At 54.0% G+C, this 26,073-nt stretch overlaps 1 protein-coding gene across 2 annotated transcripts in view; it reads left to right on the forward strand.

Annotated features, from left to right (window-relative positions):
* The window catches only part of ARHGAP26 (Rho GTPase activating protein 26), a 136,071-nt gene extending 119,953 nt beyond the window's left edge, over positions 1-16,118 (forward strand). The window contains exons 21-23 of one of the 2 annotated variants that reach the window (XM_009902306.2): positions 9,305-9,415; positions 12,276-12,367; positions 14,683-16,118. In XM_009902306.2, the coding sequence (XP_009900608.2) occupies positions 9,305-9,415; positions 12,276-12,367; positions 14,683-14,771 (292 nt within the window). In that variant the 3' untranslated portion in view covers positions 14,772-16,118. The remainder of the gene's footprint in view (positions 1-9,304; positions 9,416-12,275; positions 12,368-14,682) is intronic. The other variant, XM_054168466.1, reaches the window with a different exon arrangement.
* Positions 16,119-26,073: the final 9,955 nt, after the last annotated feature.

A 26,073-nucleotide genomic window follows, 5' to 3' on the forward strand; every position in this document is an offset into this window, starting at 1 on the left:
GTATGACAGGCTTAAGGGATGGGACTTGATGTGGTTTTCTCTGGCTTTAGCTATGTCTGACATGATAAAAGGTGCTCTTCAAGTCTCTTGCAAGAGCCAGGCTCTTCCATGTGCAGTGGTCAAACATGGACATGGTGTCAGTGCCTGTGGTCTCCAACCCACTCCAGTCTCACAGTCCCATGGCTTGAGCAGGATGTTGGGGCAGAGACCTGCTGAGGACCTTCTCCTTGAACACCTCGGGGACTCTGAGCACAGTAGTGGTTGCAGCCCATGGGAAGAAGTGGGAGAGCAGATGGGGAGACTTGGGAGAGCAGCTGAAATGTTAGAGCCAACCCTCCCCAGAAAAGTGAATGGAATGTTGTCATCTTCACTGAACTTGATTAGCAGGGAGGGACTAAAAGCTGGGTCATCAGCTTGGTTGCAGGCAAAGTAATTGAGCTTGGGCCAAGAAACTGGGAGGGTTGTGGTGCTTACACCGCCCAGCTGGGCTGCACTGGGAGGGGAGGAGGGATGCAACTGGGGGAGGAGGGTAAGAGGTGATGAGGCAAAAATGTTATTATGACAAAGCCTGGGGTTTTCAAGGTGGGGGGGGAAAGGCAGCTGATAAAGAACAGGACAAAGGCAGAACTTCTTCAGCTAAATGTGATCGAATTGGAGCATTGCAGGGCTGCAGTGCTTGGGCTGTGGGGTGGGATGTTCTGAGGAGCTCTCTGTGACTGATGTTTGGAGAGTGCTTGGGAAACAAAGCAGCACAAGAACAAACACACAAAAGGAAATGAGGCAAATCAAGGAAATGCAGAAAGTTATTCTGCAGTGACTTTACTCTCCCATTATTCTCCAGCCGTTTTCCAGCCAAAAAGAACCCTCACTGCTTTTCCCTGCTGTGTCTCACTCCTGTGGGCAGGTGCTGGCTCTTCAGACTACAGGAAGAATGTTTGCACAGTACAAAAAATCAGAGGGTTTGGGCTGTGGTGCTGCTGAAGGCTTGCAGAGATGCTCTTTGCTTTGTGCTAAGGCTTGGGTAAGGAAATGACCTTGCACCAGTTAGGGATTGACCTGCTGGAAAGCAGCTCCATGGAGAAGGACCTTGGACTCCTGGTGGACAATGAGTTATCCACGGGACAGCAATGTGTGCTTGTGGTGAAGAAGGCCAAAGGTCTCTTGGGGTGTATTGAGAAGAATGTGGCCAGCAGGACAAGGGAGGTTCTTCTCCCTATCTACTCTGTCCTGCTGAGACCACATCTGGAGTACAGGGTCCAGTTCTGGGTTCCCCAGCTCAAAAGGGACAGGGAAATACCAGAGAGGATGAGGAAGGGACAGGAGCATCTCTCTGATGAGAGACTCGATGATCCTCGAGGTCTCTTCCAACCTTAGTGATACTGTGAAAGGCTGAGAAAGCTGGGGCTGTTGAACCTGGAGAAGAGATGTCTGAGAAGGGGTCTTATGAGTGTTTATAAATATCTGAAGGGCTGGGGGCAAGAAGAAGGGGCCAGGCTCTTTTCAGTGGTGTCCTGTGATAGGACAAGAGGCAATGGGTATAAACTGGAAGCCAGGAAGTTCCACTGCAACATGAGAAGGAACTTCTCTTTGGTGTGAGGGTGCTGGGGCCCTGGAGCAGGCTGCCCAGACAGGTTGTGGAGTCTCCTTCTCTGGAGATATCCTAAACCCACCTGGCTATCGTGATCCTGGGCAAGCTGCTGTGGGTGCCCCTGAGAGAGCAGGAGCATTGGAATGGATGATCTGCAGAGATTCCTTCCAACCCCTGTAAATCTGTGAAAAAATGCTATTTCCTGAGTCTTTCCAGACCTACATCTGACACATTCCTACTTTAAATGTTTTGGTCACCTTTCCTGCAGCTCCAACCCTCCTGCAGACCACCTTCAACTGCGTGCAGCGAGTTTGAGCTTTTCATGGTTGGCAAACCCTGCTGAGCAGTGGAGCAGGGCCACCTTGCACACAGCATGTGTTTACCTCAAATATTTGATACCACCAAACACCCCCCAGCTGATCTGGGAGCTGTGATCCCACAAGGGACTTTAATTACCTTCCTTTTCCAAGAATCCCATCTGGTTGCTGGGGTGGCAGATGGGAGAGTTTTCTTTTCTGGGGGATGTCAGATAGCAGAGGATTGAAAGGAGCCAGAGGAAGATGAGAGATTTCTGGAGGACTGTGCAGTTCTCCTTCATAGTGAGTACAATTTCTTGGTGACTAATGCATCCAGGCTTGCAGAATGACCTCATGGGTTAGAGGCAGTGGTGTGATGGAGAAGATGTGACTAAGATGCTGGCTCCTGATTTCCCAACACTTCCCTCCTAAACTGCTCTTTGGCTTCCTACAGGCACATCACAACTTCTCTATTAATAATTAAGAGCTTTAATATGGTTTGAAAGCTCTTGGTTTGACATCAGATCCACCAGCTTGAGTTTCTGGCCTGCTGAAAGACTTTTGAGCAGAATAGGAGCAGGGGGAGGATGAGAGCATAAAGATGGTGAGCAAATAGGTTAAGGCAGGACATGCTGTGTCCAGGCTAGAGGGACCCAAAAACGTCTTAGTATGGGTCTGTGGTTGCCATTGTCCTACTGCCCTGCCTCATCTGTGTCTGCCTGGTGAGACCACACCTGGAGCAGAGGGCTCCCCAGTTCAAGAGGGACAGGGATATAGCAGAGGGTGTCCAACAGAGGCTATGAGGATGGTGAAGGGAGCGGAACATCTGTCTGGTGAGGAAAGGCTGAGACACTTGGGGCTGTTTAGCCTGGAGAAGAGAAGGCTGAGACGGGATCTTATGATCCTTTATGACTATCTGAAGGGTGGGTGTCAAGAAGAAGGGGTCAGGCTCTTACTGGTGGTGTCCTGTGATAAGACAAGGGGCAGTGGGCACAAACTGGAACCCAGGAAGTTCCACCTCAACATGAGGAGAAACTTCTTTGGTGTGAGGATACTGGAGCCCTGGAGCAGGCTGCCCAGACATGTTGTGGAGTCTCCTTCTCTGGAGGGATCCCAAGCCCCACCCTGGCCATTGTGATGCTGGGCTGGCTGCTGTGGGCACCCTGCTTTGGCAGGGGGATTGGACTGGATGATCTCCAGAGGTCCCTTCCAACTCCATCATCAGCTGGGAAAATCTGTGGCTGCCAGTGTAGCTTCTGGTGCTGGTAGGATGTTTCTGTAGGAGCAGTGAGTGATGGGTTGCTCACTTGCTGGTGATGCTGTGGATTGTCTGTTAAAAGCAAGTGGCAGAAGCGCTGGTGCGGTGCTGTTCCCTGTTCAGATGGTGTGATGCTCCCATCACCGGGATCCCACCCCATGTGGAGGACACCTGCACACTGGTCCAGCCAGCTTCCTTCTCACAGTGCCTCCAACGCTTACTCATGCTGAAATTTCACCCATCTCTGACTCTGCTTCTTCACTCAGCTTTCTCCAGCATTAACATCCATCTTCCAAGCTTCGTGCCAGGAGGCTGTTCCATGCCAGCAGTGTCATCGCATCCCCTTGAAACATCCGGCATTATCTCTCTGCTTGGAAATGGAAATGGCTACTAAGTGGGACAACAACAACTCCAGCTCCTCTTCCCAAAGTCAGAACTCTTCCTGCTCTCTCTCTGACTCACCTGGGAAAGCTTTTAGATGCTTTATGAAGTCGCTAAAGCAGGGAAATGTTTCTGCGTGCGGGGAAGAAGCCAAGTAGCAGCGAGGGGACAAACCAAAGGGCTGGGTATCCTCAGGATTACCAAGAGGGACATGTCCATCTGGTCCAAAAGAAGAGCCTCTAAATCTGTGCTGATGGAGACAGAGGAATTAATAAATGGAGCCATGGGAAAGTCCACCCTGAAGGAGATGCACTTTTCTGGACCTCTTTGGTCAAGTGATGTTGACCACAGTGCGTTTTGGCTGCTTCTTCCCCTAAGTGTGTCATTGTTGTCCACCTGAGTGATTATGCACCTGAGGGAATAACACTGGAGAGAGTTCTAGCAGCATTTCTCTTCCATTTAAATTTCCAGCCAGAGGAAGAATCCTGCCAGTGTGAAGCCCTGTGTGCTGATGGTCACCTGTGGGGCCCTGTGTGATGCCATCACTCACCGGCAGGGCAGGCAGAGCCTGGGGACTCGCTTGCTGGAGCTCATCCTTCCGCACCTTGAGCTGTGCTAGGGCCTGCAGCATTGCATGAACTTCATGGGCTTCTTAACCCAAAGCTGCCTCCCATCTCATTTAGCCAACAGAGCCACATCTGCTGCTGAGCTGCACTCTTGGCCTCATGTTAGAAGACTTTAAGTGATGCTATACTGTGTTTTTTTTCTTCCTTTCTGGTTAGCCTGGAGAAGAACTTCATGTTCTGCAGCTTTGTCTCATAGGAACAGGTCAGGAGGTAAGGGGCTGGGAGGGTTTTGATGTATTTTGAAGCAGTCAGGTATTGATAATGTCAGGCTGGAATTTTGTTATTTATTCTGGAGGTGATTGCATGAAAGGGCTGCAGCTCATCAGCAGGCTCTGCCCATTCATGGTCATTAGATGTTCTCTGTCAGAAATAGCCCTGAGTTCCACCAAAATAAACAAGAAGTTGCAAACGTTTTTGAAGTGGAACTGGTGTCCTCTCAGCCAGGAGAACAAAGCAGCAGAAGTTGTCTGGAAGCCCTGCTGAGAATAGCTCTTGAGAGCTGTAAATGCCTTGAGGACTTGAGCTGTGTGAAGAAAAAGCCAGAGGCAGTCTGGACAGGGAGGCTGCAGAGAGAGGAGTCGAAGTGAGGTTATGAGAAAGGGTTAGACAAGAGATTTTTTAGCTAAGGCAACTGGGAAGGAGGCTGGAGCCTGGAGACAAGAACTGCTGCTGTCTCTGTGTGGCCAGGCAGCAAACTAAACATCAGAGAGGGGACGGCAGAGCGAGCAGCAGGCACGAGGGCTTAGCTTCTAAAGCTGTTTCTGAGTACCCTTGGCTGGAAGAATGGGGCAGCCAGAGGGTCAGATGGAACTGAAGTGCTCCTGCAGCTGGTAGGCAGCCACTATGGCACAATGCCCTCCCACACCCTGCCCTTTGCAGGGTGGTTTTACCTCCTCACTGGCTTGCAGGTCACAGCTGCTGCATTCAAGGGGCTCAGATGGACCATCAAGAAAGGTGAAAGCCTTGGGATGTGCTGGGCTACAGCCTCATGGATTTCCTTCTGCTGCCTCTTCATACTCACCTTGGAAGATTCTCATTTTAGCCACTTCTGTGTTTCCTGGTTCTGGTGGTTTTGGTTCTTAGCTTTTTTTTCCCCTCTTTTCCCCCCACTCTGCACCCAACAGGAAGAGTCCCTTGCAAAGTCCTCCAGAGTAAGAAGAAGGAAAACAACAAAGGTCCAGATGACTTTTGCCTTCTGCAGGCAGAGCTGAAAGCAGGCAGCAGCCAACATTGCCTCCAAGCCTCTCACCACCCCTGCTCTATCCACGAGAAACAGAAAGGAAATTGGATCCCACAAGAAAAGCACTTCCCAAATGCCAGAGACCTCAGAGCAGTCTGGCCACTTGTGTGCACTGACCTCTCCAGTGAGACAGGCACCTCAGGGGGGTGACACTCCAGCAGTGTCTTGAAAGAGTTCCTGCATTTCACGGAAGGGAGGTGAACCCCTCATGCATATCATAGCTCTGAGGTCCATAGGTGCTGGGAAGGCCAGCCCAGGTGGATTCTGGAGTGTCCATTTGTTCTTCCTGAGGAAATGTGCTGGAAGGACTTGCAGAGGAAGACCATGGGATAGCTCAGTCATCACAGGACCACATTCATCTCTTCTGTGAGCAACCTCATTGAAGCAGGATGGTCTTCAGATGTAAAACCCACGCAGAATCACACAAATCTCACCTCAAAGGGATGTTTCTGCTTCCCCTCTGATCCCCCAAAACAGCATCACTGCTCCTGTGCTCTACAAGCATTTCTCCTTTTTCATGTGTCATAAAATCCCAGAATCCCAGCATGGTGTGGTTGGAAAGGACCTCTGAAGATCACCCAGTCCAAGTGCCCTGCTAAAGCAGGGCACCCACAGCATCTTGCCCAGGATCACAATGGCCAGGGTGGGGTTGGAAGCTCTCCAGAGGAGACTCCACAGCCTCTCTGGAGAGCCTGCTGCAGGGCTCCAGCACCCTCACACCAAAGAAGTTTCTCCTCCTGTCTAGGTGGAACTTTGATGTGCTGACATTAGTTGATAGTTCTTTCAGTTGTTTTGGTGGACATGAAGGGTGTTGTCTTTGCCACCAAGGATCCAGAGACGCACAAATCCTGCTCCAAACTACCCATAGCTTCTTGGGTAGAGGCCAGCCCTGAGTGCTGGTTCTTGCTGTAGGGCTTTGGTACCACAGCATCACAGGAATAGCTCTGGGAATCCCACTGCTGGCATCGCTCAGGAGCAGGCTGCGCAGCTGGTGGGGCGATGACAGAGAAGACTTTCTGAGTAGCAAGAGCTGCATTCTTTGGAAATTACTTCATCTCAAAAAATGCTTTGGGAATTCCTAGTCCTGGAGCCCTGCATGGTCAGATTTTCTTTCAGTCACGCTGTGAGGAGGAGCAGGGCTGGTAGGGAGGTGGTGGCTGTCCCACGGTGCAGGGGCAGCATCGCTGGTGGGCCAGCGAGGTGTCCTCGTGGAGCCTGCTGCCTGCAGAGCTGGTGGGAGCTATGGCCAGAGGGCTGGTGGGTGTTGGTGGTCACTCTCAGGGGGAGAAGCCCAACCATGTTTTGACCTGTATCTCATTTCTATGCACATGTAATCTTCTGATGCAATAAAGTTTTGGGCCATAATTGCAAAGGGAAGTCCTTTGTTTGTGTTGAATCTAGTGACACAGCATCTGCCAGGAGGGAAGAAGCCAAGAGCTTGGCCTTAAAGCAGATATGGACCTCAGAGGAGCTCATGCCAACAACTGAACCTTCTTTGATATTCTCAAGGTATCACTGCAGTGGTGGTATTTATGACATGGGCACTTTGGGCACTTTCCCCCTAGGAATTGGACCCAATCCGTGGATTTATCCTTTGAGTTTTGAATTGTCACCATCAGAGAATGCCAGGGAGCACTGGCTGCCAGCCTTACTCATGGGCATGTGGAAGGGCATTCAGGAACCACTGGTGAGGGTCACGAGCCTCTTGGTGTAGAGGAAGAGCTAAACACCCAGAGATGAACCTGGTGCAGATAAGAAAGGCTTTGGGGTGGTGGTGGCACAGAGGCATGGGCTGGAGGGACATTTTTGCTTTAAGGTGCTAAGCTGTAACTCAAGCTGAAGGGAAGACAGCAGCTCCAAGGTTAATCAGAAATATTGGCTGGAGAACCTGCTGGGTGAGGTTGGCTGGAGCTTTTGCACAAGGGAGGCTGAGGTTTTACATTCAGCCTGAAATGGAAGAAGGTTTGTGACACCCAGGTCTCTGACAGAACGTGAAACATTTCATCCTGAGCAGAAGCTAGGGGCTGAAGGGTATGACTCCTGCTGCTGTGATCTGATAGGTATTGAATGAGCATGAGCTGACCCTTCATCTTTGCTACAGAGTCTTCATCTTCTGGGGAAGGTTTCAGCTGTGTGTGTGCTGGTGCTGCCTGGTTTGGTTGGTGTGGAGGGGAGGGGTTTGCTTTCATCCTTCCTGGAGGCTGGGACTTTTTTCCCAAGTTGGCTACTGTTCCAAGCCATGCTCCTCAGGAGGCTTCTCCTTGAATGTGGAGGAGGCACATCACTGCACACCACATGGTGACAAGAGGAAATGGGAGTCACATCTCTCTAGGAAATTATTTTATGACCCCAGACAGGTCTTTGGGACAAATTGTATTTGCCTCCTGGAGCTGAGAGGGAAGACTGTGTCCCTCTCCACACATGTGCCACCTTTCTCTCCACCTCAGGACTTACCCTGACAGCAGCTTCACCCTGTTCCCCCAGAGAAGTGCCAGTTCCCTGAGAATGTCTCCCAAAGGAGAAGAGATGAAGCTGTGGCCACTGGTGTGCCGTTAATCCTGCTGCAGTCCTGGTCCTCCCTCCAGCATCCCTTTGCTCTGGTGTGACCCATAAACTTACTGCAGGACTGAGGTTTCCCTGCATACTCTGGAGCTCCCCACCCCAGCATCCCTTCTTTCTCCTTTGGGTGCCCCCAGATTAAGGATGGAGATGGGGATGGGAATGAGGACAGCCCAAGCATTGCCTATGAGCTTGTACTCGAGGTCAGGTGGTCTGGAGCTCTGAGCAACCTGCTCTAGTTGCAGATGTGCCTGCTGACTGCAGGGAGGTTGGGCTGGATGAGCTTTGAACGTCCCTGCCAACCCACCCTGTTCCATGACTCCATGATCACAGCCCTGTGTGATCAGAGGTACCAGAGGCTCAGAAAAAAAGCCCTAAATGATGCTGCTTTTGCAGAACTTCTGCAGGTGCTTCTGGAGTGCAGAGAAGTTTTTCTTAGTGCTCTAGCAGGGATGGAGCTTAGAGCCTGAATTGGAAGGTAGAGATGAGTCTGGGCCTGAAAGCAGCAGCAGATGAGTCAGAGCCCAGTTGGTGTTGTAGTACAATAATTGCTTTTTGGTGACCCTGAGAGTGACCTACATTGAGCAGTGGTGAAGGAACCAAGCTTACTTTGTGCTTGACTTCTGTCTTCATTTACTAGTTCAGTAACTTGACTCAACTTCAGTTGGCAGCTGTAGCTTGAAGGTGAGGAGTTTGCAGGAGGGGAAGAAGAGGGCTTCAGTGTAAACTGTGGAAAATCCATCCCTGTTTACAGTGCTGGATGGATGAGCAGGGCAGGAGCCCTAGACCAGAGAGCTCTTTGCCTGATGTATTCAGTAGCCACCAAGTCTGAGGGCCCTCTGGTGCTGCTGATGCTTGCAGGGTGATGTGAGCTGGAGGTTTTCTCCTGCTAGCTCTCCTGGGATGGCAGCCTGGAAACACCAGCCCTGGCTGGCTCCATCCTGCAGATAACCAACTCCTCTGTGCTCCCAGACCCGTTTGGAGGTCATGAGCGGGCACGGCGGAGCAGGTCCCCGGTTCTGACAGCACCACAAGTGCCGTACAGAAGGGGGATGGAGGCAGCTCAAAGGCATCAGAAATGCCAGGAAATCCCATTCTCTGTGCCCATTCCCAGCAGCTGGGGGGAACAAAGCGGGGCAGGTAAGTGGTGGGCAGTGGGCTGGCTGCGAGCGCCGGGCCGGCCGGCCGGGGTGGTGGCGCAGGGCTTGCTGAAGATCCAGCTCCTCTTGTCCGGAGAGATGCAGATGCGGCTCCAAGGCTCTCCCCAGGTCCGAGCCCCTCATTTCACGGCTGTGCCCGGGTGGCTGTGTGTGTGGCTGGCTGCACGTTGATCAGGTATCTGCTTCTGTCTTGCAGCCCTCAGAATCCAAGCCCAACGTCACCCCTCTCACCGTCCTGGCCCATGTTCTCCGCGCCATCCAGCCCTATGCCCACCTCCTCTACGTCCAGCGACTCATCCCCCATCAGGTCTGTTGCACAACTCGCTTTGCTCTTTGTTGCTTTGGCTGTTTTCTGTTGGATTTCTCCAGTTCCCCCCACTCTGCCTTGCCTGTCCCCTTGGCTTCCTGCTCACCCCACCCCACCTGCAGCTATCTGCACTCGGCAAGAGAGGAGCTTCCAGCCGCCTCCAGCCCCAGGGGCGCCCTTTGAGTGCCCCCCTGAGCCCCACAGCGGGTGCCCCCTGAGCCCCGTGGTCACGGTCACAGTGCTGGATGTCACCGGTGGTTTCTCTGGTCATGCCCAGCCACCGCAGCTCCTGGGGGTGGCTTTAGTCCTCTGCAACAGGTAAGAGCTGTGGTGCCATCCTGGGTGCTGCAGGGAATGGCCAGCCTTTGGAACTGCAAGGAATAATGAGCCTCGGTTCTGTGGAGAAGGACCTGGGAGTGTGGTGGACACCAAGCTCACCGTGAGCCAGCAGTGTGCCCTCGTGGCTAGTGGTCTCCTGGGGTGCATGAAGAAGAGTGTGGCCAGCAGGTCGAGGGAGGTCCACCTCCAGCCACCTCCTGGGGTTGGGACGTGTCCAACCAGTTCTTTCCTTACCAGTGCAGAGCGAGCTCCTCCCAGCACCTCCAGCCACAGCAGGGCTCTCTGCTCAGCAGCTGCCAGCCCAGCAGGGTGCCTGCCTTGCTTTGCTTTGTGTCTCCAAAGGCTGACAGCAGCCCAAAGCCACCCGAGCAGCCTTCCCCCCTGTGGGAGGGGACCCTCATCATCCCCCAAAACAGCACAAGGGCTGGTGGGGGCAGATCCTGAGTGCGTTGCTGGCCCTGTGCCATGCTTGGAGGCAGATACCAACCATGTGCTGGAGTGCCTGAAAGCCCTGCAGGGTTCCAATGGGAGCAGTCACAGCTGGAGAGCAGCTAGCAAGCGAGGGGCAGGCTGCAGAAGTCATTCCAGGGGGAGAAAAACAACAACTTGAATAATTCAAGGTGGTTACACCTGAAAATACCTTCTGGTTTTTACCTGACAAGTCTCCACAAATGAGACTCTGTGTGGGTGGTGCCTCCCTGGGACCCTCTGCAGTGGGACAAGTGTTTGCCCATCCTGGGTTTCAAGTGCTTGGCACCAGCTCGTGTCAGCCAGCTGGAATTTGGAGAGGAGAGTCCTCAGCTTTAAGGTTCTCTTCTCAGCAAAACCAAAACCTCTCACAGCTGCCTCGGTTCATGCTTTCTGGGTGATGTTGAACCACTTCTGCCAGGAGGTTAGAGCGTGCTGCTTCCCTGGGATCTCTTTGGCAGATGCAGAGCAAGCTCAAGTCCTCCAAAAGACAGAAATTGGTGAAACAGAATCCCAGAGTCCCAGAGGGTGAGGTTGGAAGGGACTTCTGGAGATCATCTGGTCCAACCCCCCAGGTACTCCTAGATCAGGTTGCACAGGAACACATCCAAACAGGTTTTGAAAGTCTTCAGAGAAGGAGGCTCCACAACCACTGACCCGAGAAATGGCGAGACCTTGGTCCTTGCCCCAGCAGCTCTTGGGTCACTTCCATCACTTCCTTTGGCTGTACCATAGCTGAGCAGCCTCCTGCAGCACTGATGATGTTCTGTGTCCAGAGTCTTCAGCACAGAAAGGACATGGACCTGCTGGAGCAAGTCCAGAGGAGGCCACAAAGATGATCAGAAGGCTGAAGCACCTCCCCTGTGGGGACAGGCTGGGAGAGTTGTGGCTGTTCATCCTAGAGAAGAGAAGGCTCTGGGAAGACCTTAGAGCTGCATTTCAGTATCTGAAGAGGATCTACAGGAAGGCTGGGGAGGGACTGTCTTGAAGGGCCTCTGGTGATAGGATGAGGGGCAATGATTTAAAGCTGGGGCAGGGTAGGTTTAGGTTGGCCATCAGGAGGAAGCTCTTCACAATGAGGGTGGTGAAATACTGAAACAGGTTCCCCAGGGGTGTGGTTGAGGCCCCATCCCTAGAGACATTCAAGATCTGACTTGATGGGGCTCTGAACAACCTGCTCTGCTTGGAGGTGTCCCTGCTGACTGCAGGGGGGGGTGGACAAGATGAGCTTTGAGGGTCCCTTCCAACCCAGTGCATTCTGTGCTGCATCCTGCTGGTCGGGCAGCCCATGCCCATGACCTGGCAGTGTCCCAGCTTTCCACCAGCCTTGCTGGAGCCCAGAAGGATGAGTGGGGGGCTGGAGGTGCGGAGGACAGCTCCACATGCTGATGCCTTGCTGGTGGGGTCTGAGGTCCTGCATTTTCTCCCTGCCTCTGCTGCTGGTTTGCTCCATCTCTGGCTGCCCCTGCAGCCTGGGCGGGCTGGCACTTCCCGCTGCCATCTCATGGTGGGTGAATCTCTTTTATCTCTAGGTACAGCCTCCTAAGAAGTGCACCAAATTCTCCACGGACCTCCCTGCTTCTCTCTTTTGAAACCCCCTTCCCCAGGTGCTAATTCCTCCTGCTGAAATTCTCCCAGCTGCTCTCGGAGTGATGTGCTTGGCACGAGCAGGGCACTGCCAAAGCCCTGGACAGTCACCCGCTGCCCACCTTCACTCTGGCACTTCAGACGGTCACAGAACATCTCCGGGGCCTTGCTCTGCTCCTCTTGTCTAGCTCCTGGCGCTGTCCTGGGCCCTTTTTGCTTGGGGCTGCCCACTGCATGGGCACTGGGTATGGGCACCGCTCCTGGCAGTGCCAGCTGAGCTGCAGCTGGGATTTGCAGTGTAGAGACTCATCCCGAGGCCGCCTCCGGTCTCCTCCTCACTGGTCCCTCAGGCAGCGCCAGCTGGCACCTCCGCAGAGCCGCAGCGTCCCCAGCCGGTGGCCCCCTGTGAGGGCAGCGGTGTGTGCCTGCGGGGGGCGCTGATGCCAGCCCATGGTTTGTGTTGCAGCTCTCCCCTGCGGAAGGCGCGGGCCCTCTACGCCTGCAAGGCAGAGCACGACTCGGAGCTCTCCTTCACCGCCGGCACCATCTTCGACAACGGTCAGTGCTGGGCTGGGGCTGCTGGCCAGGGGAGGGGCTCGGGCTCCTCCCGGTGCTGCCCGAGGACAGCACAAGGGGCAGGGGGCACAAATGGCAGCTCAGGAGGTTCCATCTGAACAGGAGGAGAAACTCCTTGGGTGTGGGGGTGCCGGTGCCCTGCAGCAGGCTGCCACAGAGCTTGTGGAGTCTCCTGCTCTGGAGAGCTTCCAAACCCACCTGGACACTGTGGTCCTGCACAAGCTGCTGTGTGTGCCCTGCTTTAGCGAGGTGGATGGCCTGGGTGATCTCCAGAGGTCTCTTCCAACTCCCCCCCCCCACCATGCTGGGATTCTGGAAGGGACAGCCTTGCATGGAGGTTCTCCAGGCCACCCTTGGGAGTGCAAAGTGCAGGCTGTGATCCAAATCAGAAAAACAAAGGGAGTTTGGTGGGGCACAGTGTCACCTTTGTGTGATGCTGTATCCTTGGCAGGCAGGAGCACCACCAGTGCCCGCTGCCGGCCTTGTCTGCTTGCAGTTTGCCTTCCTGGCAGCTGCCCAATGCTCCAGCTGCTCACTGGAGTTACTGGAGACCTTGCAGTAGGCATGTCCCAGCTCTTCACCATGTCACAAAATGCATCAGAGTGAGGTAGGACCGCACAGACCTTGTCTGCTTGTGCCATGCTGGGTGTGTGACCACATTGTGTCTCTCACGTGGCCATGGGCCCTTGATCTAAATGTAAGGGAGAAAGCAGTGGGTGACAGCAGGGTGGAGCCCTGTGTGACACCAAACTTTACCATACACAGAGCCATCCCTCTCTGGTTCTCTGGGTAGGGGTTTGAGAGGGGTTTGAGACTGGGTTCTGAGTATCATCAGCAGGAACGCGTGCAGCTGCTATGGTGTTTCATGCAAGGAGGTGGAAAAGCAGCTTGTTTGTTTCTCCTTCTGGATACCAAGAGCTGAAGAGGTAGGCTCTGGTTAGTCAGACTTCTGGAGAGGATGTTAATGAACTTAGATTTTCTCTTTCCTGCATCAAGGGACAGAGGTAGTGCCCCACAGAGCCAAGCAGCTCTGCCTGAGCTGTAATCCCAGTGTAAAGAAAAGACTTTTGATCACTGTCCAGGGAGTTCCTGGCTTTTATTTGTTGAGCATTGTCAGTTGGGAAGCTGCAACCACATGCCCTGTGATATATGTGAGGATCCAGCAGGAAGGGGAAGAGAATGAGGACATGTGAGTGAAAGAAAATACGTTTGCTAAGCAGCTCCAGGGCTACCTGATAAATAAACATGGTCTCCCCTTGGAGAGCCCGTGGGAATTAGAGCAGCCAGGAGGGGAACCAGCTTGAATTCAACACATTGTGTTTGCTAGATTAAAATCAATGGATTATTCAAGGGGAAAACCATACAGCATGTTCTGATCACCTGGCAGCACGGCCAAGGCTCACGTTGGCCGGGGGAGCAGCTCTGCTGGGTGGAAACAGCCTGATGCAGGGGGTTGGGAAACCCAACCACAGCAATGTACCATGGGCACAGAATCAGAGCATTGTTTGGCTTGGAGAACACCTCTAAGGTCATCAAGTCCAACCATCAAACCAGCACCACCATGGCCACTAAACCATGTCCCCAAGTGCATTTGCCACAGGTTTCTTGAACACCTCCAGGGATGGGGACTCCACCACCTCCCTGGGCAGCCTGTTCCAATCCTTGACCACTCTTGTAGCAAAGAAATTCTTCCTCATGTCCAACCTAACCCTCCCCTGGCACAATTTCAGGCCATTTCCTCTCCTTCTATCACCTGATACTAGGGAGAAGAGACCAACCCCCTCCTCAGTCCAACCTCCTTTCGGAAAGCTGAGAGCAGTGAGCTCTCCCCTCAGCTTCCTCTTGTCCAGGCTGAACAACCCCAGTTCCCTCAGCACATTTACTGCCACAGTGAGGGCACTCAGGTACCAAGTGCCTGAGATGTGCTGTGAAGTCCAGGTTTCCTGTAACTGAAGTTCCAGTGGGGGTTGGTCTCTTCTCTCAAGAAACAAGGGCTAAGATGAGAAGGAAGGCTCAATCTGAGGCTCAAGTTGCTCCAGGGGATGTTTTGGTTGGACATTAGAAGCTTCTTCCCTGAAAAGGTTCTCAAAGACTGGGACAGGCTGCGCAGGGAGGTGTTTGAGTCTCCATTCCTCAGGTACTGCCATCCCATTGTGCAGGTGTGGCAGTTAGGGCCATGCTTCAGTGGTGGACTTGGCTGTGCTAGGTTGATGGTTGGACCTGATGATCTTAGAGGTCTTCTCCAACCAAAATGACGATTGTCTGGGTCCAACCTGCCTTTTCCTTCTCCCCTGCAGTTCACCCATCCCAGGAGCCTGGCTGGCTGGAAGGGACCCTCAACGGCAAGACAGGATTAATCCCGGAGAACTACGTGGAGTTCCTATGACTCTGGGCATCTGAAGGGCCACTGCTGAGCTTTCCATGGTATCCATGGCAGCTGCTGGTGGCATCCTGCAGACCACTTTGCTCTCTGCCGCCGTGCAGCGCGGGGCGAGCACCGCCCTGTGCCCGCTGAGATGAATGTTTGTGTGGATAATCTCCTTGGTGTCTCCTGTGGTGCTGGGGCTGTGGGGCGAGTGGTCCTGGGGACGCCTCACCTCCTCCAGCCCCGAGCAGAGGCAGGTGATGCCCGAAGCCCATGTCCCCGCTGGAAGCCCTCCCAGCAGCCAACAAACCCCAGCAGCGCAGCGGCTCTCTGCTCTGAGCCTGCAAACTCTGACCAGCAGGAGAGAAGCCACCACACTGATGATCCCTGCTGGGAGCCTGCAAAGAGCTTCAGTGGGAGCTGAGGAACCCAAACCCATCGCCCTTCCCTCTGGAGAAAGAGCAGTCAGCAGTGAGGAGTCCTTTGCGCCCAGGCTCTTCGCTGCTTTCCAACCAGCCCAAGTGAAGCTCTCCTGTGCTGCCCAGGAGCAGCCCAGCCCTTCTCATGCCACGGGGGAAGGGGTGAGGTGCTTGCGGCTGACATCAAACCGCAGGCTGGGCCTGCAGCAGCAGCTGGGATGAGGCTGAGCTCCCCTTGGCAGCGCCGGTGAGGTGGTGGCCGCCCTGCCCTGCCCCAGCAGAGATCTGCTCTTGCAGGCGAGAGCGAGATGCTCAGTGGGCTCTGCAGGGTGGGCACAGGGGTGGCTGAGAGCTGCCAGCGCTTGTCAGGGTGGAGGGGAGAAGATTTTGGACCAAACCTCTCCAGGTCTGCTGCTGGATTTGTTGAGGGTTCTGGGGTTTGTGAGGTGCAGGTCAGTGCTTCTTGCCCTTTCCTTCCTGGAGGGCTGTAGGCAGCTCGCCAGGAGCACCCCTCCTGTGGCTGGACTGATGGGTTGTGTCTGCCCTTTCCAAAGCACATCCATCCACGCTTCTGTGAATGCCCAGGCTGCTGCTGTGCCATTTTGGAGCTGCGTTTGCCACTCTCCACCGTCGCTTTGTTGTGGTGGTCTCCTTGCTTGCAGCCTGGCACGTCGCCTGTCCGTGCCAAGTCTGTGCAGTACTGGTTGTGCAAGGTCAATTATTTCCATCCTCACAGGACATTTGTTGTTGGGGTGGCCAAGCTGTGGTCTACAAAGAACTAAGAACAAGCCCTTTGGCTCCACCACCACTCTGGTCCTGCCCTGCAGAAGATGCTTGTGTCTCCATGGATGCGGCGAGTGGTTGGCAGAGTGAGTCTGCAAATCCCTCACCAGTCCAGGAGGAAGAAACTCCTTACCGTGAGGGTGGGGAGGCACTGGACCAAATTGCCCAGGGAAGTTGTGGATACCCCTTCCCTGGAGGTGATCAAGGCCAAGTGGCATGAGGCCTTGAGCAACCTGGTCTAGTGGGAGGTGTCCCTGCCCATGGCAGGGGCTGGGAACTGGATGATCTTCAAGGTCCTTTCCAACCCAAACCGTTCTGTGATTTTGGGTCTCTTCTAAGTGAAAGGGTAAGAGAAGGAGTCCTATGGGACTGCAGAGCCAGGCTGGCCAGGTGGCATGTCCAGGGCTGGAAGGATGGTATTTTGTCATGGACAGTGGTGGGGAAAGCCCAGCTGGCTGGTGGAGAGGGCCTCTGGAGCAGGAGCCACGCTGCGGGGTGGGGACGGTGTCGTGTCTTTTTGTACTGATTCCGGAGACTCGGGGTGACTGAGTTGCTGTATGTGTCACTTTTTATTTTGGACAGATTTAATGTATAAATAGAGTATCTTAAAATATTCTGAGGGAAAGATCTATATTTGATATTTTTAGAAGAGCTGTAAGGAGAGAAGAGAAGGACATTTGAAACCCGGCTCAGCAGAGCGCTTGCAGACGGACTCACAGCCACAGCCACCCTCTGGCCTTGGGCTGCCTTCTCCTTGGCTTTGTGGTGTCACATAGAGATGAGGGAAACTGAAAGTTCAGGCCTAAAGATGTTTCTTTCACAGTAATTAAACATCCTGGACTTTTGTCTTGGACCAAAAAAGCAAAGAGGAGAAAGGTGATCTTTATTTTCCTGATCTCTGGGGTGGGTGTGGTATGGCTCATCTCGGGGTGGGAACCTCTCCCTAAGGACACACCAACCCTTCTGGGGACACACCGGGCTGGGGAGGCTGCCATCAACCCTCAAGCAATGGTGAAGCCTCCAGAGTGGCCATGTTTTCATCTGTAAGGAGCTGGCTGAAGAGGGCTGAGGGGTCTGTAGGTAAAAGCTGGTGTCTCGCTGGCGAGTTGCCGGTTCACGTCCAGCCCTGGATTTAATGGTGAACATTTGTTGGTTCTCCTGAAGCACAGCCTTGAGCTGGGCCTGATCCAGCCCCAGAAGTCACTGTGGTGCTGCCAGCCAGTGCTGGGGGCTGCTCAGAGCGGGTGCTGGGATGAGCAGTGCAGACACCCCCTTCCAGAGGAACAGGAGAGGGATGGGAAGGACTGATGGAAGGGGGATGGGGGAACGGGGGGAGGCGGGGCAAGGAAAGAGCTTAATGATTTTAATCTTTCATCTGTCCAAGCTGTTTGTTGGTGTTTGGGGCTATCCCATCCTGAGCTGCTCCTCCAGCATGGTCCCTTCTGCCTTCAGTGGGTGGTGGTTTTCAGCTCAGATGTGGTTTTCTCAGCACAGCCTTCTGCCTGAAATGTGACTCAGCCTTTAGCCAGTAAACAGCCCAGCGGTGAGGGGCAGCTTCCCTCAACTCCTCTTTCCAGCAGCTGCTGCTTTAGTTTGAGGAAGGTGATGGTTAATCAGAGCTGTCTCCCTTGCTTCTCTGACCCAGACCTAACCCTGATCTTTCTCTTTCTGGACATTCCAGCCCCCAGCAGAGCCTGCTTTGCTGCAGAGGCTTTGAGCAGGGGTCTCACCACCGCTCTCCATCCTTCCTGCTCAGCTGTTCTTAGCTCATCACTTCCTACTGCAGCGGAACTCAAACCAGGGAGAAAGGAGGGCTTCAGTCCCATCAGAAACACCTTAAAAGGCATCTTTAAGGGCCATGGTATTCAGGGACCTCCTCAGCAGGGCTGCCCCAGCTCCAGCAGGTTGCTGCCTGTCCTTGTCCCTGTGAAACCCTTCAGAGCAATGTGGCCCTTTGGCTCCTCAGCCGCTGGAGTTATTCTGAGCTGGGAGTGAATTCCTGAGGCACTCAGGAGCTTTTGGATGTGCTACCTCCAATCTTCTTGGGAGCAGAAGTCCCAGGCAAATGTGTTTATGAGATGTCATCTGGAAGGAAGGAAAATAAATGCCAGCAGAAGTTATTGCTCTGACAGGAGGGCAGGGGAATACTTTGGGGGTTTTTTTTCTCCCTTCTCCTCTTAAATGAAAACTTTCCAAAGAGAAAAATTTGGCTGAAAGGCTTTGCTGAATGTTCCTGTCTGGGGCCAGCTTTAATGCTGGAGTAAACTTTGGTTTATTCCACCAGGAGAAATTCAAGAGAGAAAAAATATTTTTTTAACCCAGCTTGACATGGAATTTGATGCTTTAATACCAAAGTCATCAGTCCCAAGGGTAAGGGAGCAGGGTGGGCAGACCTGCTGGCAGGTAAAGGCTCTCCTCTGTTCCCTCTCCATCAGTTTAGGCATTAAACCACCCCACAAAAAGAGACATGGAGGCACAATATCTGCTGAAAAGGAGGCCATGAGGCCACAGTACCTGCTGAAACAGAGGTCTCAGGAGCAGTCCTGCCATGCTTCAACTCAATAGCACAAGCCTCATGAGCCGGCCATGGCCAGGCCACCCCACAGCCTGGTGGCCACCCACACAACGTGGCATTTCTGAGATCCTCATGGGCCTGAGTTTGAGCTGCTGGCCCTTGTCTCTTGGCTGATTTTGTGGGGGGGGTGCACAAAATGGTTTGGGAGCACCCTGAGCGCTGCCAGTGCTCTTGGCACATGTCCTGGTGCTCTGCTGAGGGTTTAGGGTGAGGTGGGTTCAACTGGATTGAGCTGGATTGGGTTGGGCCAGGCCAGAGTTGGGTTAGATTGTGTTGTGTTGGATTAGGATTGAGTTGGGTTGGATTGTTTTGTGTTGGAGTTGGGCTGAGTTGGGTTGGATGTGGGTTGAGTTGGGCTGAATTGGGTTGGATTTGGGTTGAGTTGGGCTGAATTGGGTTGGATTTGCATTGAGTTGGGCTGAATTGGGTTGGATTTGGGTTGAGTTGGGCTGAATTGGGTTGGATTTGGGTTGAGTTGGGCTGAATTGGGTTGGATTTGGGTTGAGTTGGGCTGAATTGGGTTGGATTCGGGTTGAGTTGGGCTGAATTGGGTTGGATTTGCGTTGAGTTGGGCTGAATTGGGTTGGATTCGGGTTGAGTTGGGCTGAATTGGGTTGGATTTGCATTGAGTTGGGCTGAATTGGGTTGGATTTGCATTGAGTTGGGCTGAATTGGGTTGGATTTGCATTGAGTTGGGCTGAATTGGGTTGGATTTGGGTTGAGTTGGGCTGAATTGGGTTGGATTCGGGTTGAGTTGGGCTGAATTGGGTTGGATTTGCGTTGAGTTGGATTGGAACCATGGCGGGAGTCAGAAGGACCTCTGGAGATCATCCATTCCAAACCCCCCCTGCTAAAGCAGGGGCACCCACAGCAGGTGAGTCCATGGGGGTCCAGCATGACTGTGACCAGCTGGCACAGGTGAGGTGGTTGATGGGGAGAGCTCAAGCAACACCCACAGCCCCTCAAATTCCCAGCAGGTCAATGCAGCACTGCCTGGAGTCAGACTGGAGTCAGACTGGAGTCAGACTGGTCTGCCAGCTGAGGAGCATTCCCTACCCACCAAAGCAGGAGCTCGGTGCTCAAGGGCCGCGCTCTGCTGAGCAAGTGCCTGGGATTTTAATTATCCTAATGAAGCAGAAACCTCAAAGCAATCAGAGTTTGTACTTTGGGGCCAATTCAAGTTTCTAGCTTTTGGGAAATAAAGATGAAAAGCAAAGGTTTATTACTATTATTATTATTTTTAAGGAACTAGCTGTTTAAGCTTCTGGTCTCTGGGTGAGGAGCTGATTGTTTGGAGGCAAGCATGGCAAAGCAGCTTGTAATTTAGGCTGATGAGGTAGCACCTACCTATTACTGATTAGCAATCCTGCCTTCTGCTAATGAAGTTTATTCCTGCTTCTAAACCTCAGACAAAAGGGTCTAGAAAATCACACTTGGGCTCTAAAACTCGCTGACGCACTCAGGAAGAGCTTAACAAAACCCCACCCCAGCAGCCTGGAAATCTGCTGCAGGGCTCAAATGATACGGGGAAGGCAGAGCAGAGGGTCTGGATGTGAGGAGGGGGATGGTGGAGCTTAAATCAATCAATTTCCAGAGAGAGAGGTCCCTGCAGGGCTCAGCTCCCCAGGCTCTGCATCAGCTTCACGTCCCAGTGGCTTCTTCCCGTCCCCTGCTCGGCAGCAAGGCTGAGCTGCATGCCCCCAGACAATTAGGTAATTAAATCTCTGCAAATTGGTCAGAGCTGCCATTAACTTGTGAGGTAAGAACAGGGGGGACTGGGCTGGTTTAGTCTGGAGAAGAGGAGGCTGAGGGGGAACCTCATTGCTCTCTACAGCTCCCTGAAAGGAGGCTGCAGTGAGGAGGGGGTTGGTCTCTTCTCCCTAGCATCAGGTGATAGAGGGAGAGAAAACGGCCTGAAATTGTGCCAGGGGAGGGTTAGGTTGGACATCAGGAAGAATTTCTTTGCTACAAGAGTGATCAGGCATTGGAACAGGCTGCCCAGGGAGGTGGTGGAGTCCCCATCCCTGGAGGTGTTCAAGAAACCTGTGGCCATGGCACTTGGGGACATGGTTTAGTGGCCATGGTGCTGGTGGGCTGATGGTTGGACTTTATCTTGGAGGGCTTTTCCAACCCAAACAGTTCTCTGTTTCTACAAGAAGTGATGAGCACTGAAAATGACACTTTGGATGAGCTGCAGGACATCTGGACTGGGAGTCATCGTGAAGGCAGAACCCCAGCATGAGCATCCCTGTGGCACGGGGGTTTGGTGCTCACCTTCCCACTTTGCTTGGGTTTAATCCCAGGAGAGATTCCTGGTGGCATCCCATGGCCCCACAGCCCAACCAGCTGGGACCTGCTGTGGCTGCTGCAGGAGGTGCTGGTAGGGCTGGGGCTGAACTCGTATTTCCAGCTGCTGCCAGAGCAGCTCCTGTGCAAACAAGCTCCTTCTAATCTTGTTTACCAAGAACTTGCTCCCCAGGCAGAGCCACTGTCCTGGCCACCAGCCAGCCCCATTGCAGCACCCTGCCATGTCGTGCCCTCCTTGCTAGGTTGCTGGCACCTCTGCCTGGTGTCAGGCTCAGTGGCACCTCTGCTTGGGCTCTGGCTCAGTGGCACCTCTGCCTGGTGTCAGGCTCAGTGGCACCTCTGCCTGGGCTCTGGCTCAGTGGCACCCCTGCCTGGGGGTCAGGCTCAGTAGCACCTCTGCTTGGGAGTCAGGCTCAGTAACAACTCTGCCTAGGGGTCAGGCTGAGTGGCAGGTCTCCCAGCACAGGCTCAGTGGAACCTCTGCCTGGGGGGATGAAGCTTAGTGGCACCTCTGCCCAGGCTTTATCTCAGTGCACCACTGCCTGGGGGGGTGAGGCTTAGTGGCACCTCTGCCCAGGCTTTATCTCAGTGGCACCACTGCCTGGGCTCAGGCTCACGTTGAGGGGTTGGGGAGGTGGCAGGGTGGCTGCAGGAGCAGATCTCTGCCTTCTCCCCTTGGTTCTGGCTCCCAGCACAGAGCTGCAGGCAGAGGGAGGGTCGGTAAACGCTGCCCTTTTGATCTCCTTTGCTCTTTTGAAGCTTCATGATTTTGCTGCAGTTGCAGTCGATCAGCAGCATTGCTGGGGCTGGGAACTGCCTCTGCTTCTCCTGGCCTGCTCCTGCCTTTGTTTTATTTCACCACCATTTTTACTTTTTGGGTTTCTTTTTGAGTTTGGGGTTGGCTGGGGCTAGTGCTGCTGCTGCTGGTTTTGGTTGAACTGGGCAGTTGCCGGTCTGCTACCTGCACCGCCTGCTCCTCTGCAACAGCCAGGGCCAGGCCCTCCAGCCCTGCTCAGGAGAACCAATGACACCAGGAGCTCCTAATCACTCTTGTGTTGATTATTTATTTCCCCAGCAACACTGAGGATATTTTTAGCCCAACAGCTTTCAGCTTTTTCAGCCCCATTATGCTCAGCAAATCCCAGTGGCCGTGGGCGGCTGCGCCGGGAGCCGGCTGCGATGGGAGCCGGCTGCGACGGGAGCCAGCTGATGGCCAGAGCAGGGAGGAGACCAAAGAGCACCAACTCCCTCAGCAGCTCTGCTCCCCGGGGTGGGCTCCCCGGGGTCCCACCAAGCCATCCCCCCCCAGAGCAGGGCAGGCTTTGACCCAAGCTGAGCAGCATCTCCCCAGAAGGAGGAGGGTGTGGAGGCGATGTCCAGCGACTCTCTTTTGGTTTGCCAAGTGCTGGGTTGGGTTGGTTGGAGCGTTTTTGGTTGATATTGTGTGGGTAATTGCTCTGGTTTGAGCCTTGTGGGAAAGTGCTTTTGGTTTGTGTGGTAGGAACACGTGCAGCTCTGCTGGGGCTCAGCTATAGAAGCTCCTCCTGCAAGCCAAAGAGGAAGGAAAAAAAAGGAAAAAAAAACCAAGGAGTCAGAAATGAGGAATTAAAAGTGCTGGGGTTTGACTGAGGTTTGCTTCTTGCAGGAGAACAGCTGCAGATGGGATGGGGCTGGTGGCTTCCATGAGGGATGGGGACAGCAGGCTTGGCCCTCCGTGATCTTACGGCAGCGTCTGTGGTGACAGGACGAGGGGTGATGGCTTGGAACTAACAGAGGGAGATTCAGACTGCAGAGAAGGGAGAAAGGGGAACTGCAGAGGGACATCTGCAACTACAGCAGGTTGCTCTGATCCCTAAACAACCTCACCTGCAGGGGTTCCAGGGATGGGACATCTCCCACCTCTCTGGGCAACCTGGGCCAGGCTCTCACCACCCTCAGTGTCGAACATTTCTCCCTTCTCTCCAGCCTCAATCTCCCTCTTTGCCCAAAAGTCTGTCCCCAGCTTTCTGCTTGGCCCCTTTGAGCATTGAAAGGCCACCAGAAGGTCTCCCTGAAGCCTTCTCTTCTCCAGGCTGACCCCACCTCTCCCTGCCCAGCCTCCCAGCAGAGGGGGCCAGGTGGGTTTGGGATGACTCCAGAGATGGAGACTCCACCACCTCCCCAGGCAGCCTGCTCCAGGGCTCCAGCACCCTTAAATTAAATCGAGGAACTTCTTCCTCATACTTAGATGGAACCTCCTACGTTCAGGTTCTTGCCCACTACCTCCCTGCAGTCCACAACCCTTCCCACCATGGCTTGGTCCCGGGAGGGCAGAGCAGAGGAGCTGTGGTGGCGCAGGACAAGCTGCCCCACAGCTGCCCAGCCTGCAGCCTGCTCACGCTCGTTCTTCCTCCAAGAAAGACCCATCCCACTTGAGCCAAACCCAAACCCCTCCCAGACAGGGCTAGGAGAGACAAAAAATCCTCAGGGCTGGATTTATGGAGCTGCTGGAGGGAGCAGAAGCTGCATTTGGCAGCAGCCTGGGAGAGGATCCAGGCCCCCTCCTCGCGCCGCTCCTGCCGTGGCAGCTCCGCTCAGCCCCAGCCGTGCCCACTGCACTGCACTGGGCACAATGGACCACTTTGCTCAGCCTGGATCACCTCGGGCAGAAAGTCCAGCCCCTGTCCCATCTCATTAGCAATGCAATTAGTGGCCATAGCAGATGCTGTGTCAGCACTTTCCCGTCTGCTTTCTCCTGTGGTTTGCTCTTGGCTCAACAGAGTCCATAATTAGAAGGATTCCTCTTACTTGTTAGGTTTTAAACTTAAAATTCCCTGTTGTGACCTCAGAGAATATCCTTAATTACCCCTTGGGGCTGTGCCAGGCCTGTGGGGTAGCGAAGAACAACATTTGCTGAGACATTTGGGGCTTTTTAGTCTGGAGAAGAGCAGCCTGAGGGGGATCTCATCAATGCTGATCAGCACTTCAAGGGTGGGTGTCAGGAGGAGTATGGGACCAGGCCTTTTCCAGTGGTGCCCGGTGACAGGACAAGGGGCAGCAGGCACAAGCTTGAACATCAGAAGGTCCAGCTAAACATGAAGAGGAGCTTCTTTAAGGGTGATTGAGCCCTAGAGCAGGCTGCCCAGGGAGGTGATGGAGTCTCCATCTCTGGACACATTCCAAACCCACCTGGATGTGTTTCTGTGTGACCTTCCCTAGGTGCCCCTGCCTTGGCAGGGGGGTTGGACTGGATGATTTCCAGAGGTTCCTTCTGCCCCCTGCCATTCTCTGACTTGCTCCCCAGCACCACTTCTCCTGTTCACTTCAATACAAATTTCTAGCAGCCATTCCATCAGATCAACCAACCTCTAATCTCCTTCAGAAGGTTCCTCTGGGTTTTGTCCTTCCAGTCACACCTTGACAGGCTGAACATTGACACTGGTTTGGTTTCAAATGCACATCCCATGTGTAATAATTTCAGGTCCACTGATAAATGTACTTTTCAGTGATCTTGATGAGGAAACAAACCAAACCTGCTGTGTGAGCCCAAGGAAGTGGAGCTGGCCTCATGGGATGTGTGGCCCAACACCAGGTATGTGCTGATGTCTGTGATGGGTGCTCACAGGGTGCATGGCTGGAGGGAAAACAGCTGCCGAGGTCTTCTCCATGGCTTCACCTGGCATCTGCCCTGACAGTGGTCCCAGAGGTGCTCGTGGAAGGTCTCTGCTGCACTTGTACCTTGTACCTTCTCCTGCAGCAGCTCAGAAGCTGGACAGGCAGGAAGACTTGTTCCTGGGAGTTCAGCCCCACAGCTCCTCTGCCTGGCCATGCCAAGGGGCATCAGGAGAGACCCTTAAGCTTGGTCAGACAGAGCAAGCTGCTTCTCCTTGTCACCATTCCACAAGCAGTAAGCCATCAAAGCTTCAGTCGTCACCTCCCAGAGCTGGAGGATGTCCAGAGGAGAGCTGGGCTCAGGCAGTGGCTAGAGGACCAGAGGGGTGCTGGAGCCAGCCAGCCTGGGCACACACAGCATGGGAGCTGGGAGGTGCCTGGGAGCCCCTGGCACAGTCTTAGCATAGGACTCCCTTGGGATTGAGTCTAAGGGGCAGAACAGTGTGAGGCGTGGGAGCCTGGGGACCAGCACTGAGCTTCTCACTGGTTCAAGGGGATGGGGCACCAGTACCAGCAGAAAGAGGACCCCAGGAAGGAAGAAGCAGCCAGATCTGAGGGAGGCAGCAGTGACTAAATCTTGGATTCAGGGACTTGAAACAGTTGGAATCCCTACGGCAGCGCGGCAGAACCTGCGGAGTCCTGGGTACCCTCCAAGGCCAGTCCCACAACAGGAGCCTGGCAAAGGCCCCAGCACTAGGAAGGTCTTGGAGCCTGCTGTGGGATAACAAGGAGCTGTAAGGCCAAGGAGTATTTATCTCTGCTTTTTTTCCCCTGTAAAATTCCAGTACTTTGGGGTTTTCTGCAGCACAACCAGCCAGTGCTGGGGCAGGGGCACGGCTCAGCATGTCCTGGGCTGGCCCGGGGGCAAACACAGAGTCAGGAGTGCTGGAGCTGGCAAACCCTAAATGCCAAAACTGTCAAGGAAGGGCCTGCAGTGATGGCAGCCTCTCCAAAGCAGTCTGAAATGCCACGGCTTCACTGGGGCACTGAACAAAGCCAACGCCAGGGACGGCAGCCTCCCGCTGGGCTCCATCCGGATTTTCTGGAAGAGGGAAGCCCGAGCAAGCTCTGCAGAAGGGGGGTAGGAGCTGCCTGTGTCCCTGCAGCTCAGCCCCACAGCCCAAACCCACCCTGACAGGGCACAAGGACACCGTGCCCACCCGGCCGTGCTCCAAGCAAGGGTAAGCGCTGGGGGAAGGGGAGATGCCAGGGGAGATGCAGAGAGCCTGCCGTGAGGGGGGCTCTGGTTTTGTGCTGCCTGTGTCCCAGAGGCTCTTGATGCCAAGGGTTTTGTAACTGTAATAGACCCACAGAGTGGTTTGGGTTGGAAAAGCCCTCTGGGATGAAGTCCAACCACCAACCCAGCACCACCATGGCCACTAAATCATGTCCCCAGGTGCCATGCCCACAGGTTTCTTGAACACCTCCAGGGATGGGGACTCCCCCACCTCCCTGGGCAGCCTGTTCCAGTGCCTGACCACTCCTGCAGCAAAGAAATTGTTCCTCATGTCCAATCTAACTCCCCCCTGGCACAATTTCAGGCCATTTCTTCTTGTTCTTTCACCTGAAAGCAGGGAGAAGAGACCAA

This window comes from Dryobates pubescens, chromosome 16 (genome assembly GCF_014839835.1).
Source record: "Dryobates pubescens isolate bDryPub1 chromosome 16, bDryPub1.pri, whole genome shotgun sequence".
In the NCBI taxonomy this organism is placed as follows: Eukaryota; Metazoa; Chordata; class Aves; order Piciformes; family Picidae; genus Dryobates; species Dryobates pubescens.